The sequence below is a fragment of the Gossypium raimondii genome, chromosome 13, assembly GCF_025698545.1.
Source record: "Gossypium raimondii isolate GPD5lz chromosome 13, ASM2569854v1, whole genome shotgun sequence".
Lineage (NCBI taxonomy): Eukaryota > Viridiplantae > Streptophyta > Magnoliopsida > Malvales > Malvaceae > Gossypium > Gossypium raimondii.
In genome coordinates this window covers 18613223-18629629 of record NC_068577.1, presented here as the reverse complement: position 1 = coordinate 18629629, position 16407 = coordinate 18613223, and the positions used below count along the sequence as shown (strand labels likewise).

The following is a 16407-nucleotide window of genomic DNA, read 5'->3' as shown; positions in this document are numbered from 1 at the left end:
TGGCTAGTAACTGAAATAGCCTATGGCCACCATGTAGAACGTGCAATGTCGAGCATTGAGCTGGTCATCAATGCTAAAGGGAAGAGTTAAAAATCACAACTGTTGGGGTTTTGACAACAGAGGAAGAAAACAGAAGCAAGTAACCCGGATGATGTAAAGATTAACTTCATTACTTGAATAAGCAATATGCCATATACATAAGTAGTCCGGATTACATGTGTTGGTTTTTTTAGCAGAAAACTAAGGAGAAAAAGAAAAACGAATGCAAAGAAGTTTGAACAATAAGAAAACTGAATTCGATTTCCAAAAATCAGATCTTTTTCATAGACTTGAGAAGCATTTATGTTACAATGAAATATGGCAGTTAACTAATGTATAACTGCTCCCACTAATACATGACTAAAGCCTAGATAGAATTACAAACAAAATGCAGCTGACATACCAGCTATAACATCAAACATAAATCCAACCCTATCGAAATGTATTATAACAAGAGATAGATGTCTAAGGTGTCATGCTACTAAAGACATCTAAAATTGAACGTCCAAGTAAAGAAGCACAAATCTATGAATGTTTATTTAGGTACAAAAAAATTCCTGAAAAATGCAGGCACAAAAGATGAAAATATATTATCTTTGCATATTGCATGCCAAACTAGTCTAAAACCTTCTGTCCAAAAATACCAAACCTTTTAAGGAAGCAGTTTTCAACTGATCTGAACAATGGAAATCGAGTCGTAGCAAAGTAAGGTCATAATAAATGGTTGATAACATGAAAGCAAGAATAAGGTCATAATAAATGGTTGATAACATGAAAGCAAAAATAACCATGAAGAAATAAATCTATCAAGTGAACCTCTTCAATTGCCGAGGTATGTTCCTCTAGGCGCAAATCATGTACTTTTGGAAGAGCACTAGCTGCACATTTTCTAACATAGACAGATGGATCTCTAGCACACTTGCCCACAGCCACCAGAACAAGAGGTGCAATAACATGAAGACGAATTCCAGCCATGGTGCGAAGTGCCCATGCTCTCACCAAGGGATTAGGGTCCCCCAAATCCTTCTGGAAACAATTAATTGACAACAATGCTTCGTTGGGACGCCTACAAAATTAAACACAGAAACATTAATAATAAGTTCAATCTACCTGCTTAAATACAAGAAATACAATCCAGGTCACTCATCACCTCTCCTTTGAGCCACTATTATTTTAAACTAATGAGTTTCCACCACCTTAAGCACTGCTTTTATTAAGAAAAAGAATAGTTCTTCAAAATGAATTGTAATTAATTAAACTTGAAAAGTGCTTAAAAACCATGATCTAATAACTACTCTTATCTAATAACTAGTTAAACTTGATACCGTTTCTATCCGGTGCAATTAGAGATAGATTTCAAGCAAACATGTTCTTTGTTCATACTAATAATTCCCTCATTTACTAATATTGCTTCTTAACATATGGAAGCAACCATAGGAAAATAAAAAGAATATTGTAAGAGAAGTTTGCGAAACATACTTTTCAGCATAATGCAGTAGATACAAATAAGCAAGTTTCTTTACTTCCAAAGATTGAGATGCCACGTTTTTAACAACCTGTAATTCAAGCAACCAGAGAGATGAAAAACATATATACACCTCAATTAACAAACAAATATAAGATTTAAAAGTATCCATTACCAAACCCTGATTTCATATCATGAATGCAATTATGAACAGCTATCTGTATTTTATCCACAGTCCTAGACCCGATTCAACCATTTCTTCACTAATCAGAGTACAACTATCAATAAAGATCCAATGAATTATAACTACAACACTCGATAACTTAATTTTCTTTCTCAATTATCCTGTGATAAGTTCACTACACCTATTAAACAATGATATTTAAACTTTTAGACACTTAAATTTATTTACACTTTCCAGAAACCTTATCAGCAGTCAAAATGGTGCTCTGAATGAAATTAAAAAATCCAGATCACTTCAATATTAAATTTTAAGTAATTTTTTCAGAGTTCATTCAATAAAAAGAAACCAAAAATGAAAAACAAATTACCTGAGGGAAGTAATTGGAGACGTCGAAGCCTTGAGCGATGAGAGCGAGGAGTCGCTTGAGAGCCTCACACTTCTCCGAATCGAATTTACTATCTAAAAGCGGAGCTATGCTGACATCATCTGGATCGTCGTAGAGGTGAGCATCGGTTTCGATCCGGAACACCATCGTCGACGCCTTGCTCAACGTCTCCGCCGTCGCTCCGAACTGTGGAAACATTTTCGATTAGTTTTTCCTTTTTCTTCTTTACACAAATTAAGAATTCATCAAAATTGAATTTGAAAAATTAATTTCAAGGGGGAAATTGAGAAGACTTTGTGATCTCTTGATGTACTAATAGAAGCATTCATGGTAGATTTTCCTGAGAAAGAGAGAAAGAGAGGAAACAAAATAGAATATGCTAAGAAGAGAAGATGAAGAACGGAAGAAGAAAAAGGAATGAAGAACGGAAGAAGGAGAAGGAGCTTACCTGGATGAAGGAGGAACCGGAAGAAGTCCTTAACCAAACTGATTTGCAACCCAAGGGGAAGGGGAAAGGGAAGGGGAAGGGGAAAGGGGAGAAGAAGGTAACCAAACATCAGAAAAGCCTGAAGAATGCAACTGAAGAATATATGGGTAAAAGAAGAAAACAAAAAGAAATTGAAGTTGCCAAATTTTTACTGGAACAAAAGGCTCCAGTCTGGATTGGAGACTCCGGTGAGGTGAAATGCATTTTCAACGCACTGAAGAAAGCTTTCCAAACAGCCTTGCGTTTACTAACATTTCAGTTGCAATTTTTTTTAGCGTTAAAAAACCAACGTACTAAGATGCAGTTGCATCCAAAGGGAGCCTAAGTCATCTGCTCTTTGTAGCACGTTTGGTCTGCTCTCTGTAGCACGCTTTTGTCATTATTTTTTTCTTTGTTAAAAGTTTCTTTTATTGTTGCTTTTAAAAAGGTTTTTACTACCTGTTCTCTTGAAAGTGCTTCTCACCATGGAAAAGGAGTTGGAAGGTCTCAATATAGATGATGGGGAAGAGGAGGAGGCAAATTTGTTACCAATTAATCCGGTTTTACAAAAGTCGGCGTATTAATATTGCTTGGTGGGATGTTTTCTGACATCGAGTGTGGTTCATTTCACTGTAATCAAAACCACAATGGCAAATCTGTGGCATCCTCTCAGGGGTGTTTAGATTATGGATCTTGAGGGAAGACGATATCTATTCAAGTTTTTCCATGAATTGGATGTATATCGAGTGGTCAGTGGAAGTACTTGGACATTCAATAAATATCTTTTGATTATCCATAGGTTGAAAAACGATGATGAAGATCCAAAGTTGGTGCTGTTAATTTATTCGACTTTCTGGGTTCAAGATGATTTACCCCAGGTTTTTTCTCAAAAGCTGTTGCTAAGCAATTAGACAAATTTGTGGGTAGATTTCTGGAATTTGACTCGAAGCAGCTGAATAGAGGGCTAATGAGTTATCTGAGAGTTCGTGTAGAGACAGATGTCAAGAAACTATTGAAAAGAAAGAATAAAATTATGCTTCCTTTATCAAAATTAACTTATGCAAATTTTTGGTATGAAAAGCTTACGCTGTTTTCTTTCTTATGTGGATGTTTAGGTCACAATAATAAGTTTTGCCCTGCTAGATTGAATCTTAAAAGAGAAATCATGGAGTTTGGATGGAGATTTCTTTGAAGGTGGTAATACGAAGGGCCATTACTACAAGTAGTGTTTGGCTTCGGGAGGAAGGGGATGATGTGCTTAAGGAAAGAAATTAGACACGACATGATTCAGGAAGTAATCAAAGGGATGAATAGAGGAATGTTTTTGGAAATCATATCAACCCGACTCCAGGATTTAATTTGGAAGGAAATCATAATATTGATTTTTCAAATCAAAGTGGTTCATCTAGTTCAATGGACCAAATTAATATGGACCATGATGTTGAAGATGACCCACTAGTGAATGTTGATGAGAAGAAAATACCTAGAACTGAAGAAATGGTTACTAATGTTTCTAATTTTATTGATTCATTTGGAGCTTTAGTTTAGCAAAATAATGCTCACTATAATCAAATATTGACGATTGCCAAGGGGCAAGCAGACCGGAAGCCATAAAACTTTTATCGTGGAATGTCCACAGATTGAGGAGTTTACAGGCTATTCGAAGGCTTTGATTTATGTTGAATTCTATTAATCCTCAAACTTTCTTCTTAATGGAGACGAAGTTAGATGGGATGCGAATGGAGAAAGTGCGAAGAAGATGTGGATTCAAGAATGGGATTGATGTTTAAGTGGAAGGTTCTAAAGGAGGTCTTAGTATTTTGTGGAATGGAAATGCGTTGGTTAGTATTCGGAGTTTCTCCAAAAAATCATATTGATGCAAATATTCAAGAGGAAGATGGAAGCTTGAAATGGAGATTTACAGGTTTTTATGGAGGCCTAATCATTAGACATAGAGAAGAGAACTAGAATCTACTTCAGTGCCTTAGGGAAAATTGTGATGTACCTTGGCTAATAGTGGTGATTTTAAAGAGATTCTGTATGCACATGAGAAGGTTGGATGAATCCCAAAGGAAGAAAGCGCATGGAAAACTTTCACAAGGTGCTCAAGGATTGTCAATTATTTAATAGAGGTTTTTCGGCTCTTGGTACTATTGGGAAAGAGGTAATTTACCAGAAACAAATAATAGGGAACAGTTGGATAGATGAGTGATAAATATAGATTGGTTAAATTTATTCCTTCATTTTTCTATTGATCATTACCCCATTCTTTCTCGGACCATTGTCCACTACTAGTTCGAACGAACTAGGGAGAAAATGGAAAAAGGCGTAAAAAGTTCAAATTTGAAGCATGGTGGGTTTTGGAGGGTTTGTGTATAGAGATTATTTGTAAGGTGTGGGAGCCTAAATCAGGTGATATTTTATCGAAATCGGATGCTCTCAAAAAAACCTTATAGAAATGGGAGAGGAATATAAAAAAGAAACGGGGCGAGGAAGTAAAAAAAACTGAACAATAGATTGGAATTACTCACTGAAGCTAAAAGAGACTATGAAACGCTTGCAGAAATTATTGATATTAAATTGCAGTTAAATTGGGAGATGGAGAAACAAGAATTATATTGGGAATAGAGGGCCCAAGCAAACTGGTTGAAAATGGGGGACAAGAACACACTGTTTTTTCACAGGTTTACGTCTCAAAAAGACACGTTAATTGCATAAGAGGATTGGAGAATGAATTGGGCGTGATCTAGCATGAAGAAGAGGATATGGATGCGATTGCTCGTAATTATTTTAAAGATTTTTTCTCTTCAAAATGAGTGAGAAATATGGAACATATCCTTTTTAAAACGGAGTGGAGCGAAAAATCATAGAGGACATGAATCAGATGTTAACGGCAACTTATACGAAGGAGGAGATTTTTACTGTTGTGAAAAGCACGGAACCAACGAAGGCAGCGAGTAGAGACGGTTTCTTGACGATTTTCTATAAGCAAATTTGGCATATTATTGGATGGGATGTGAGCAATTTTTACCTGAGTATTCTGAATGAAGGTATGTCTCTAGAATCTTGCAATGCTACTAATATTGTTCTCATTTTGAAAACTGCTCAGCCCACGAATTTATGCTTGGTCCTTTATAAGATAATTTCTAAAACGGTAGCAAATCACTTCGAAAAAGTTTTAGATTGATGTATAGATGAGGCTCAAAGTGCCTTTTCCCCAGGCAGATTGACAACTAATAATGTACTACTTGCATATGCAGTCTACATACGTTCAAGCAAAAAAGAACACGAAGGAGAGGTTTTTTGGCGTTAAAATTGGATATGAGTAAAGCGTATGATCATGCTGAAGGGCCTTTTTTACGTTAAATGTTATTAAAGATGGGTTTTACTAGTTTATGGGTAGATTTTATACATTGCATTGGCTCAGTCTCATATTCGATTGTGGTGAATGAGTGTGAAGGTGAGAAATTTAAGCCAACAAGGAGGATAAGATAAGGGAATCCTTTGAGCCCTATCTTTTTTTGGTGTGTATTGAGGGGTTATCGACTTTAATGCGCTTAGTTGAACGGGAAGGGATTGTGAAGGGAGCTAGAGTAAGTAGAAGGGCCCTTTCGATTTCCCATTTACTTTTTGTGGATGATAGTATATTGTTTGGGGAGGCTTCAAATCAAGGGCCACAAACATTCAAAATGATTTTGCAAGAGTATGAAGAATCTTCAAGTTAGTGTGTTAACTATGAGAAGTCTATGATCTTCTATAGCACAAATACAATTGATCAAATCAGGAGCTCAATTACGTAATTGTTGAATGTTAGAAGCTCATTTAATCCAGAAAGATATCTGTGTCTTCCTAATATGATTGGGCAGGGAAAAAGTTGGCATTTCGAGGTTTAAAAGATTGTATGAAATAGAAAATTGCCAATTGGAGCACTAAATTTCTATCGCAATGAGGTAAAGAAATTTTCATAAAATCGGTTCTCTAGGCTATTCCAACATATTATATGGATTGTCTTTTATTGCCAAAATCATTATGTTCTGAGATGGAGAACATTTGCGTATCCTTTTGGTGGTAAAAAAGCCATGAAAAGAGGGGGATTCATTGGTGCGCTTAGAGATAGCTTTGTGAGCTAAAGGAGAATGGGGGCTTGAGTTTTCGCTGTTTAGATAAATTTAATCTTTCGTTACTTGCTAAACATGGTTAACGATTAATTAATTATCCTAATTCATTAATTGTGCATACTTTGAAAGTAAAGTATTATCCGGATTCAAATTTTAAGAGTGCAAGGTTAGGGAATATACCTTCCTATACCTAGAACAGTATTTGGGCTGTGAAATGAGTGCTCTAAGAGGGGTTAGGTTGGAGAGTAGGGAGTGAAACCAAAATTCTAGTTCGTGATTTATCGTGGGTATCAGGAGCTGCAAACTACAAAATCCAACACATTGAATGATGTTAGGAAACTCTTTTGGTAGCGGATCTGATTGATAATGTTAGCAGGGAATGAAAAGTGGATTTAATAAGGAATACCTTCAGTGACATTGATGCTTGAAGGATCCTGAATATCCCACTGTCTAAATTCCAACATGATAATTACCAAGTGTGGAGAGGGGAGGCTTCTGGAGAATTTACAACTCGAAACGCATACAAAGCTCTATTACAATAGGATATAGAGGCTACCCATTTACACAACCAGACAGAAAATGATAATTTTTACAAAAAATTGTGGGGCTTAAATTGTCCTCCAAGCTAAAAATTACAATTTGGCGAATCTCAAAAAATTATCTACCTACCCTATGTAATCTACACTATAAAAGAATTACTAATTCAAGTCTCTGTCCGGGATGTGCAGGTGGAATTGAAACCAATATCCACATTCTATGGGAATGCCCTGTGACAAAAGATATATGGCATCATTTAGGCTAGACCTAGCTTGAAATGGTATTAAATATGGAGATACTGGAAAATATTACCTAGTTCTTTGAACAAAAGACCACTACCTAGTGTAGATTGTTTTCATGTGCTGTGTGGACTATTTGGACAGAAAAGAATAAGTGGCTTTATGAAGGTCAGAAAAAATCTGGAAATACTATAGCAGATTCAATAAGAAATTATGTTCGAGAGATTGATAGGTTACAAATTCCTTTACTTGTTCGAAGGATGGAGTTGGAAAGTTGGCAACCGTCGAAGCCTTTGAATAACAACCCGATTTTCAATGGTGACGGGATAGTGGTTTCAGAACCATAAAATTCTATCATATTGACTCATAAATATTATTTTTAGGATATTTATAGAGACATTAGAGTCATATTGAAATTTGATTAAGAAATTTTAACGTTTAGATAGTTAATTGAAGAAAAAGGACTAATTTGTAAAATGTGCAAAAGTAAGTAATTATTACAATTAGGTGATCAAATTGCTTACTTAATAGTTGAGTAAGGACTTAAGTAGATATTATGCTATAATTATCATGGTGGGACGACATAATGGTTGAAATGAATTAAATAATATAATTTCAATGGCAATTTTGTAATTAAATGGAAATTAAAACAAATTAATGAGAAATTAAAACATTTTAACTTCATTTCTTCTTCTTCAATCGATCAAACACCATATCTAGGGAGTAAGGTTTCGATTTTGCTTTGTTCCTTTGCATGTGAGTATAATCGATCCTATTTCTTGTCATTTTTATGTTTTTAAGATCGTTGCAACTAGGTCCAGCTAGCCCGTACATTCGTTTTTGGATCTGTTTAAAATTTTAGAAGTTTCCATTGATGAACCTTGATTGTTTTTTATTGTGTTGTGTATTTGAAGCTTTGATTGTGTTATTTAATGATTTTGTGAAGTGATTTTTGTTAGATTTTTATTTTAGGATTAAATTGTGAAAATATCAAACTTTTGGGGTTTGATAGTGAATTTGATGTTTGGTAGGGACTGTATAAGGTCTTAGTATATTTGGCTATAATTTTGACTTGAGAAAACAATTAATTTGATGATTTTCGGTGTAAAAGTTTAGGGTAATCGTGTAAATTTAAAAAATAAAAGGGTATAAAATGTAAAGTGAATTGGAAGGTGAAATGTAAGCTAAAAATTTAAGAATTTTACATCTTAGATCAAGATCCGGTAGGTACTCGTGGAAAAGAAAAAAATTACGAAATAGTCCTTGAACTTCTACAACTACTACAATTCAGTCCAGGTAAGTTTGTACGGTTTAAAATTTAACATCTATATGAATTGTTGAATAATTAATATGATACAAAAGATATATTTAATTGTTGTTGATGAAATGTTATGTGAGAAAAATTATTGAATTTTGATGTTTGGATCGGATTGAATGCGAGATATAGTACAATTGAGATATTGTGTATTATGGGGGTTTAGAGTGGAGATTGTTGTGGAGACTATTTCCCGAGTAGACTAGGGTTTAGCATTTGTTGGGAACTCTCATGTTATACTATCTACTTTGGTGTTTTCGAAGGGATTAGCTCTTATGAGCATTGGCATGTCCCAGATGGATTAGCTCTTATGAGCATTTGGTGTGCTTTGGTTGGATTGTCGATATACTCTTTTCCATAAGTTGTTCATTGAGTTGAAAATCTCGGTAAGGTAACTTGTTGAGTAATTTGATGGATTTGCCATATATATTGAGTAATAAATTGAGCATTTATGATTTATTGGTTGAGATTGTGGATGAATTGTTATACTTAATTTGGTAAGATTTATTGTTTTAAATACGTCGAACTTACTAAGCTTCATTGAGCTTACTTGTGTTATTTACTGTTCTCGTAGATACTCAAAAGGTTGGACGATCGGATTGGCACTCAAGTTACACTATCCAGCATAAATATCTGCAGTTTTTGAATGCCTTGACAAATGTTATAATGACATGTATAGGTGGACATATAATGATGTTTAGTTGAATGTTTGGATGAAGTTTTGGTATGTTTAAGCTATTTGGTTTAGTACATTTGATGCCTTGCTAGTTTAGGTCAATGTGGCTAAGCTGTTGCATGTTTGAATGGCTCAAATGGTAAGTGTTAAGTTGGTTTGATTATGGTTATGATGTGGCATGTTTCAAAAATGTATTGAGCTTGATATTAATGATTGAAATGTGGTAATATATATGTTTAAGTAAGTTGTGGATGAATGTATTTGAGGTGCCTTGTATGGAATATAGGTTGATTGATCTTGGACTATTGAACTGGTCATTACATGTAAGTTTTGGTCATGTTTTGATGTCTTGATTATGTGTACAAAAGGCCTTTAGGTATATGCATGATTTGGTGTTGGAATTGACTTGATTTTGGGCAACTTCATGTCCACACGACCTGAGACATGGGCATGTGACTCAGCCGTGTGTGACATACGACCTGGCGACATGGCCGTGTGTCCCCTGTATGTTCCATTGCATACAAGTTAGGTCGTTACACGACCTAGCACACAACCTAGCACACGGGCGTGTGGGTTTATTTTGAGAGTTACACGGGCATGTGACACGGCCGTATGACCCTACTCAGAGAGTTACACAGGTGAGGACATGGGCTGGGATACGACTGTGTGTCCTTATTTTAAAGGTTACACGGCCTGAGACACGGGCTTGTGTCTCAGCCGTGTGAGGCACATGACCTGGCCACACGGTTGTGTGATCCCTGTAGTCAACTTTTTCTAACTTTTTCTTGAACTTTCCAAATGTTTCCAATTGGTCCCTAATTGTTTCTAAGGTGTTTCTAAGGCCTCGAGGGCTCGATTAAGGGGCGATACATAGGTGAATGTATGTATTTTAACATGTTCTCAATGATGTATGAAATGTATGTTTAAGATTTTATTTGTACAGTAATGCTCTGAAACCCTAATTCGGCGACAGATACAGATTAAGGGTGTTACACCCTGTTTGTGAAAATTAACTTTGACGCAACCTACAAAAAAAAAGAGAGGAAAAGTCATGCTCTGGGATTGTGATTTAAAACTTAGAGGGACAAGTACTATGCTCGAAAGTGGTCGTTAACGAGAACGTACCTTTAGTCTTTGTGGCAGAAGCGCTTGCATGCATTCAAAGTATCCAATTGGGAATGGATATGGGATTAATGGAAACGAAGATTGAAGGAGATGCACTCTCTATCATAAAGAATTTGTTAAACGAGAGGGAGGAAAAATAAAAAATTGAGGCCTTAATCAGAGATGGGATGTGTTTGGGTAAGCAGTTTCATACTTGTATATTCAAATATTACCCTAGAACGGTGATCAGAGTCACACACTTGCTGGATGCTAAGGGTTTGAAGAAATGAGAACAGTGGCTTTCATGAGATGGTGTCCTTAAGTTGGCAAGAGAAGTGATGGAGAGGGACAGAAGAGGTCTGCTTTTTTTAGTTTCTCTGGGTGGCTGTGTAGTTTTGGGGAGAGGAAGGGACTTAGGAGGGAATGGTTGTGGAAATATCGGAAATGATGAAAAACGTTACACTAGTTAGCTTTCCAAGTATTTGGTGCTTTTCAAGAGTTGGGATTTTTGATTTTCTCGGTTGAAACTAGGAAGTTCCTAGAGCACCCTTTATTTTTTAGTTGGACTTGGGCTCGATTTTGGGCCTTTTATGTTTTGTTTCTCTGTAACGTTTTTGTTTTATTTTGGATTTTTATTTTGGGTTGTTTATTTTGTTTATAATAATGATTTAAACTTAAACTATTTAGATATAAATAAACACCTAATCGACAAATTACAACTTGAGGTTTAGTATCAAATCGACATAATTATGATTTATTGTTGAGATTTCATTTTGATTCTTTTAAAGTGATCTCATTTTTTATGGTACAACTGTGTTGGGCATGAGCTAAGGGTGTCTAACTATGTGTGGGAAGGCCACAAGCCCTTCGTGCCCTATTATATTAAAAGAGGGCAGCATTTTTTTTTATAGAAAGAGACAACAAGAATCACAAGAAAAGAAAAGGAGAGAGGGCAATACTTTTAAAAGCATATTAGTTTTTGTATTTTCTTCGGTCGAAAATTTATCCGATGTCTGTTGGAGTTTTTTTTCCTACAATAGCTAGTAGGTTCAGAGATCTTTAAAATATACAATCTGATTTTCGTTTAAGGTATTTTAGTTTGGATATTTAACTTTCAAAGTCAACTTCTTTTTGGTGAAATTCTCAACTTTCTTCTTAAAGTTTGCTTGAGATTATTTGTTGATAGCCTTGTTTGAGTTGTATGCTCTTTATTGTGGCTTAGATTGTGATATTGTAGCAAGATTTTTGATATAGATAAGTTTTTGGTGGGCTTTCAAGTTTCGTGATTTTTACCTTTTGCTTTAAGGGTTCTTTACGTAAAAATTGTATGCTTCGATTTTATTATTTTTACTTGTGATATTGTGGTTGATTTGTCTTGATTATTGATATATTGAGTTATTGAGTTCTCATAATTATCGAATTGATTTAGTGGGAGTGAAAGAGCATAAATTATGCTTCCGTGGTGTTTCGTCGGGTTTAGTTTTGTCTCAACAAACTTGTATTAAAGCTTCGATCTCGTGTTTGGTAATCATGAAAATTAGCACTATTAAGATGATTATGTTGAATGACACAAATTGATCAAGAGACACATGCAAGCACATTACTGAACAAACTAAAAAACTTGTACGCCTTAAAGTCCAACGATAATAAATTGTTCATGTTTAAGAGAACGATGGTGTTGAGTTACAAGTAAGAGACATCTATAGTTGACAACTTGAATAAATTTCAAGATTTATTTACTTAATTACTTGGTATGAGAATTAAATTAGATGATGAGATTAGAAAGTTTCAAAAACATTTAGACTTTCGCTCATTAAATATGACTGAGGTGCTTAAGACAATTATAATTGCTTTATTTATTTTTATTAAAATAGATGGTCTTTGTATATTTTAAGGTAACTCATAATCGGTAAATCTATTAAAAGTAATTTAAATATTACGGTCTAAAGGTTGAAAAGACTTTTAGTAAAAGTTGAAAAAAATTCAATTAAGTCTTTATAAAAAAGTGATTAAAAATTAAGTACACCATTTTATTAAAATGGTTACTTAATGATTTGGCTATTAATAATGTAGACATGGCTGACAATAACTACAAAAGGATAACACATGACATGCCACATCAGGAAAATTTAAAGAAAATTATAAATTAATTTATAAATAATTAATAAAAATTACATTTGGAATAAACCTTAAAAATGATTATCTAATAGATGAGTTTAAAACTATAAAAATAATTAATACTTATTTAGAAATTATAAAAAATTAAATATAAAATATGAAATTTTAAAAATAAAAATTATTAATAATTTATAAAATTGTAAAATTCATAAAAAAAAATGCACATACTTTTCATGTATATTTCAACTTGGAGTTGTTTATATTATAAAAATATTAAAAGATCTAAAAAATAAAATTATAAACTCATTTCTTAATAGTAAAACTTAAGTTCTATTTTTATGTGAATATTAAAGTTGAATTAATTTTTATTTTATTTTTACTAAAACTTAGCCAAATATTTCCAAACATAATAAAAATATTTGAACTGATAAAATTTATACAACATAAATAATTTATATGTATTATATTACAAAGTTATTTTTATGATTGGTAAGTTTTACTCTAAAAATTGAGCATTTGTGGACTAACATAAATCCCTCTATAATTTTTATATTTTTTATTGGTGTTGTGTAAGTTATATTTTCATAATAAGTTATTTTAATCTGTTTATATTCAATAATTCAATTTACAGTGTACCTAATAAACCATAATGAATTTCAAAACTGTTTTAAAAATAAGTTAGAAAGTATATATAAAATAGAATAACACACAATCTACTATTATAATATTTATATTTTAAAATAATTTTAAATTCAGTCTAGTATCAATTATTATATTTTAAAATTAAAATTAAATATTATTATGTTTTAATTTTGTATCCATTTTATTAAAGAAATGTTTAAAAATTTATTAAATATAATTTAATTAATACATACACTCAACCCATACATCGCATATGAAAAAAAATCTAGTTCTTAATATATAAAACAAACAAAGTCATAGAATAAGGTAACTATTCAAGTTGATTTCAATATATTTTTTAAAATCCTATTTTTTTTCTCCAAGTCATTTGCTTCTTCTTCCTTATTTTGCCTAGTGATGGTGTTAGCCTCTGGGTTGACTACTGCTCGACTTTTTCTTCCTCCTGTCGACCCTCTCTTTCTTTTTTCTCGTCTGTTCACTCCACATGCATTCTCTTTTTTTAGTTTGCAAATATATTTAGTGGGTATCTTTGTTATCTTCACAAGTTGTGATGAACAAATGACGGTGCCTATCGTCACTAAAACTCCACCGACCATCATCAGTTTCTCTCGGAAAGTGGGTGGCTCTTCATATTTTTTCTTAATATGTTTATTTTAGAGTATTTCAGAATAATAAATAATTTTACGAGTCGATTTGGGCCAGTGCTGTCTTGAGTTTTATATGCTTTTTTTTTGTTTTTCATTGCTTAATAAGTCTTCACATTGAGTATTTTTTGCTTGCTCTCGTATCACTTGTTTTGGCCTTGTTTTTGCATGTATTATTGTTTTGCAAGTGACTTTAGGGATGGATTTGTCACTATCTTCTCCAGTTTGGTGAATGCTTAGTTCTTTTGCCGAATTTGCCTTCCCTTTGCTTTTGGATCATCCGAGGCTGATTTTCTTATCGTGATAGTTACTTGCAATCACTCTAGATATGCCGTGCTTGAGTCATGACAAAGCTGATTGTCAATGTGTCTTAATATTCTATTGATGCTGAAGCTGAAACCTTTTGTCATGTTGATGGAGCTTGTTTTTCACCGCCGACAACAAGTGTTTGTTTCTTGTTCTTTTACTCGAATTGTATGATCTCATTAATAGAATGAATTAATGAATTTTCCATTTTTTTGAAAGTAACTATTCAAGGCTAAAACTAACTGATATTTTTGAAGGCATAAACAAATATAATAAAAGGAAAAAATCAATTATGTTATAAAATTAAAAGACAGAGAATAAAGAACAAAGAGAATGGGAGAGCAAAAGAGAGCATATTTTATTGATCAATGAGAATATATAGAAAGCTTCTCCAAAGTCTCTATTTTAGGCATAGGAAGTATAAATGAAGTATAAATCTACTTCTAATAACTATTAGAATTTAAAATACATCAAAACTTATCTTAATCTTCATATACATCCACTTAATAAGATATTCATAACACTCCCTATTGGATGTCCATTGGTAGATAATTTGTCTTGTTACAGCTTTACTAAGATAAAAACTCTGTGGGAAAAAAATTCCTAGTGAAGGAAAAAGAGTACAAATATCTATAATACGCATAATATGCTGCCTAATTAAAAACCTTACCAGGAAAACCCAATGGGACAAAACCTCGATTAAGGGAAAAAGAGTACAACGCATATTTGCTCCCCCTCATGAAAACATCACATAATATCTCATATTCTATGTATTCAATCTTGAATACTAGCTTTTAAAATAACCATTTGAATGTATTTGCTAAGCATTTATATCAACATTCTTTTGAAAGTCATGAGTGGGAAAATTTTGGGGGAAATATATTTTGGTCTTTTCAGGATTTTGAACAATAATTATAACAAACTTTAATCATGATCCTCTATAAAAATACAAATAGGTATTTTGAATCATTTTATAATCCTCTTTAAACTATTATTGACTAAGTCAAATTTACCACATATGTTTAATTATTTCAATTCATATAAATGAACAATTTCGATAATTTAAATATGCTTCGGAATTTTAAATCCTTCAAGGATTTTAATATAAACTTTACTATATAATGATTCATAGAAGGTTGTAACAACAACCATTAGGCATAAGTTAAATCTTTTATGAACTACCGGTTTAATAATATATCTAAAGGTTATTGCATCCACCATAAAAGAATATTATATCTTTTCATAATTAATGATAGGAATTAGCAAAAAACTTCATATTTTTATTTCGTTTTGCAAAAACTTCATTTGTACCCTTACTAGCCTTATACCTTTAGATATTTGGACTACTGGTCCAAAAACTCCACGAATTTAATTGTATTTGAGTTCCGTCTTTCTATTTTGACCAATTTATTCCATATCTGTATTTGTCAATAGATTTATTCAAGATCCTCCTTTTATTTCATTATTTCAACAATAATATTGCATGCAAAACCATTGTCGACCACTTTTATTATTGGTTCGACATTTTCTCAAATTGACATAACTTATCGAGATATCTTAGTTTCACTATTTTAATCTTCAGTTTCAGGTACCTGAATCTTTTCTGGAGTTTTACTTATTAGTTATGTCTTGGGTCTCTTCTAGAGCACTTGCCTTCAATATATAACTATCTAGATTTATTATTTTCCTTTAAGAGAATTTTCATATTTGGAACTTGTAATAAGTTATCCTTGTTGAACTTCTAGTTCAAATTACTCTCTCCTAACTCATTACAAATTATTATTTCTCTTCCCTATGTCGGAAAACTATCAAATCAAAATAGTAATAACAAATCATGTCATAATTGAATCTCAATACATTTAAAATATAATAATACAAGGAGACTTGTAATTAATATATATTCTCAACTTTCTTTGAGTATTCACTCATCTTTGTTGTGGTGGAGCAATTGGAACATATACGCACATACAAAAATTCAAAGATGATAAATATTTAACTCTTGACCAAAAATAAATTGTAGTAGGGAGTATTTATAACTTATTAGCTTGATGCGTACAACACGTAAATCAACATAATCTCATGTTGAAATAGGAAGTTTAGTTCTCATAAGTAATGATTTAGATATTAATCGAGGCGTTCAATCAATAATTTCTCTAAACCATTATGCGA

The 16407-nt window shown here is 32.9% G+C and overlaps 1 protein-coding gene across 1 annotated transcript; it reads right to left on the bottom strand.

Annotated features, from left to right (window-relative positions):
* Positions 1 to 339: 339 nt before the first annotated feature.
* LOC105784465 (uncharacterized) lies at positions 340 to 2400 on the bottom strand. The gene is made up of 3 exons (XM_052626891.1): positions 2056 to 2400; positions 1519 to 1595; positions 340 to 1105 (listed from the first exon to the last, which is right to left on the bottom strand). Exons 1-3 carry the CDS (start codon positions 2269 to 2271, stop codon positions 790 to 792), a joined length of 609 nt encoding a protein of 202 aa, XP_052482851.1. The 5' UTR covers positions 2272 to 2400; the 3' UTR covers positions 340 to 789.
* Positions 2401 to 16407: the final 14007 nt, after the last annotated feature.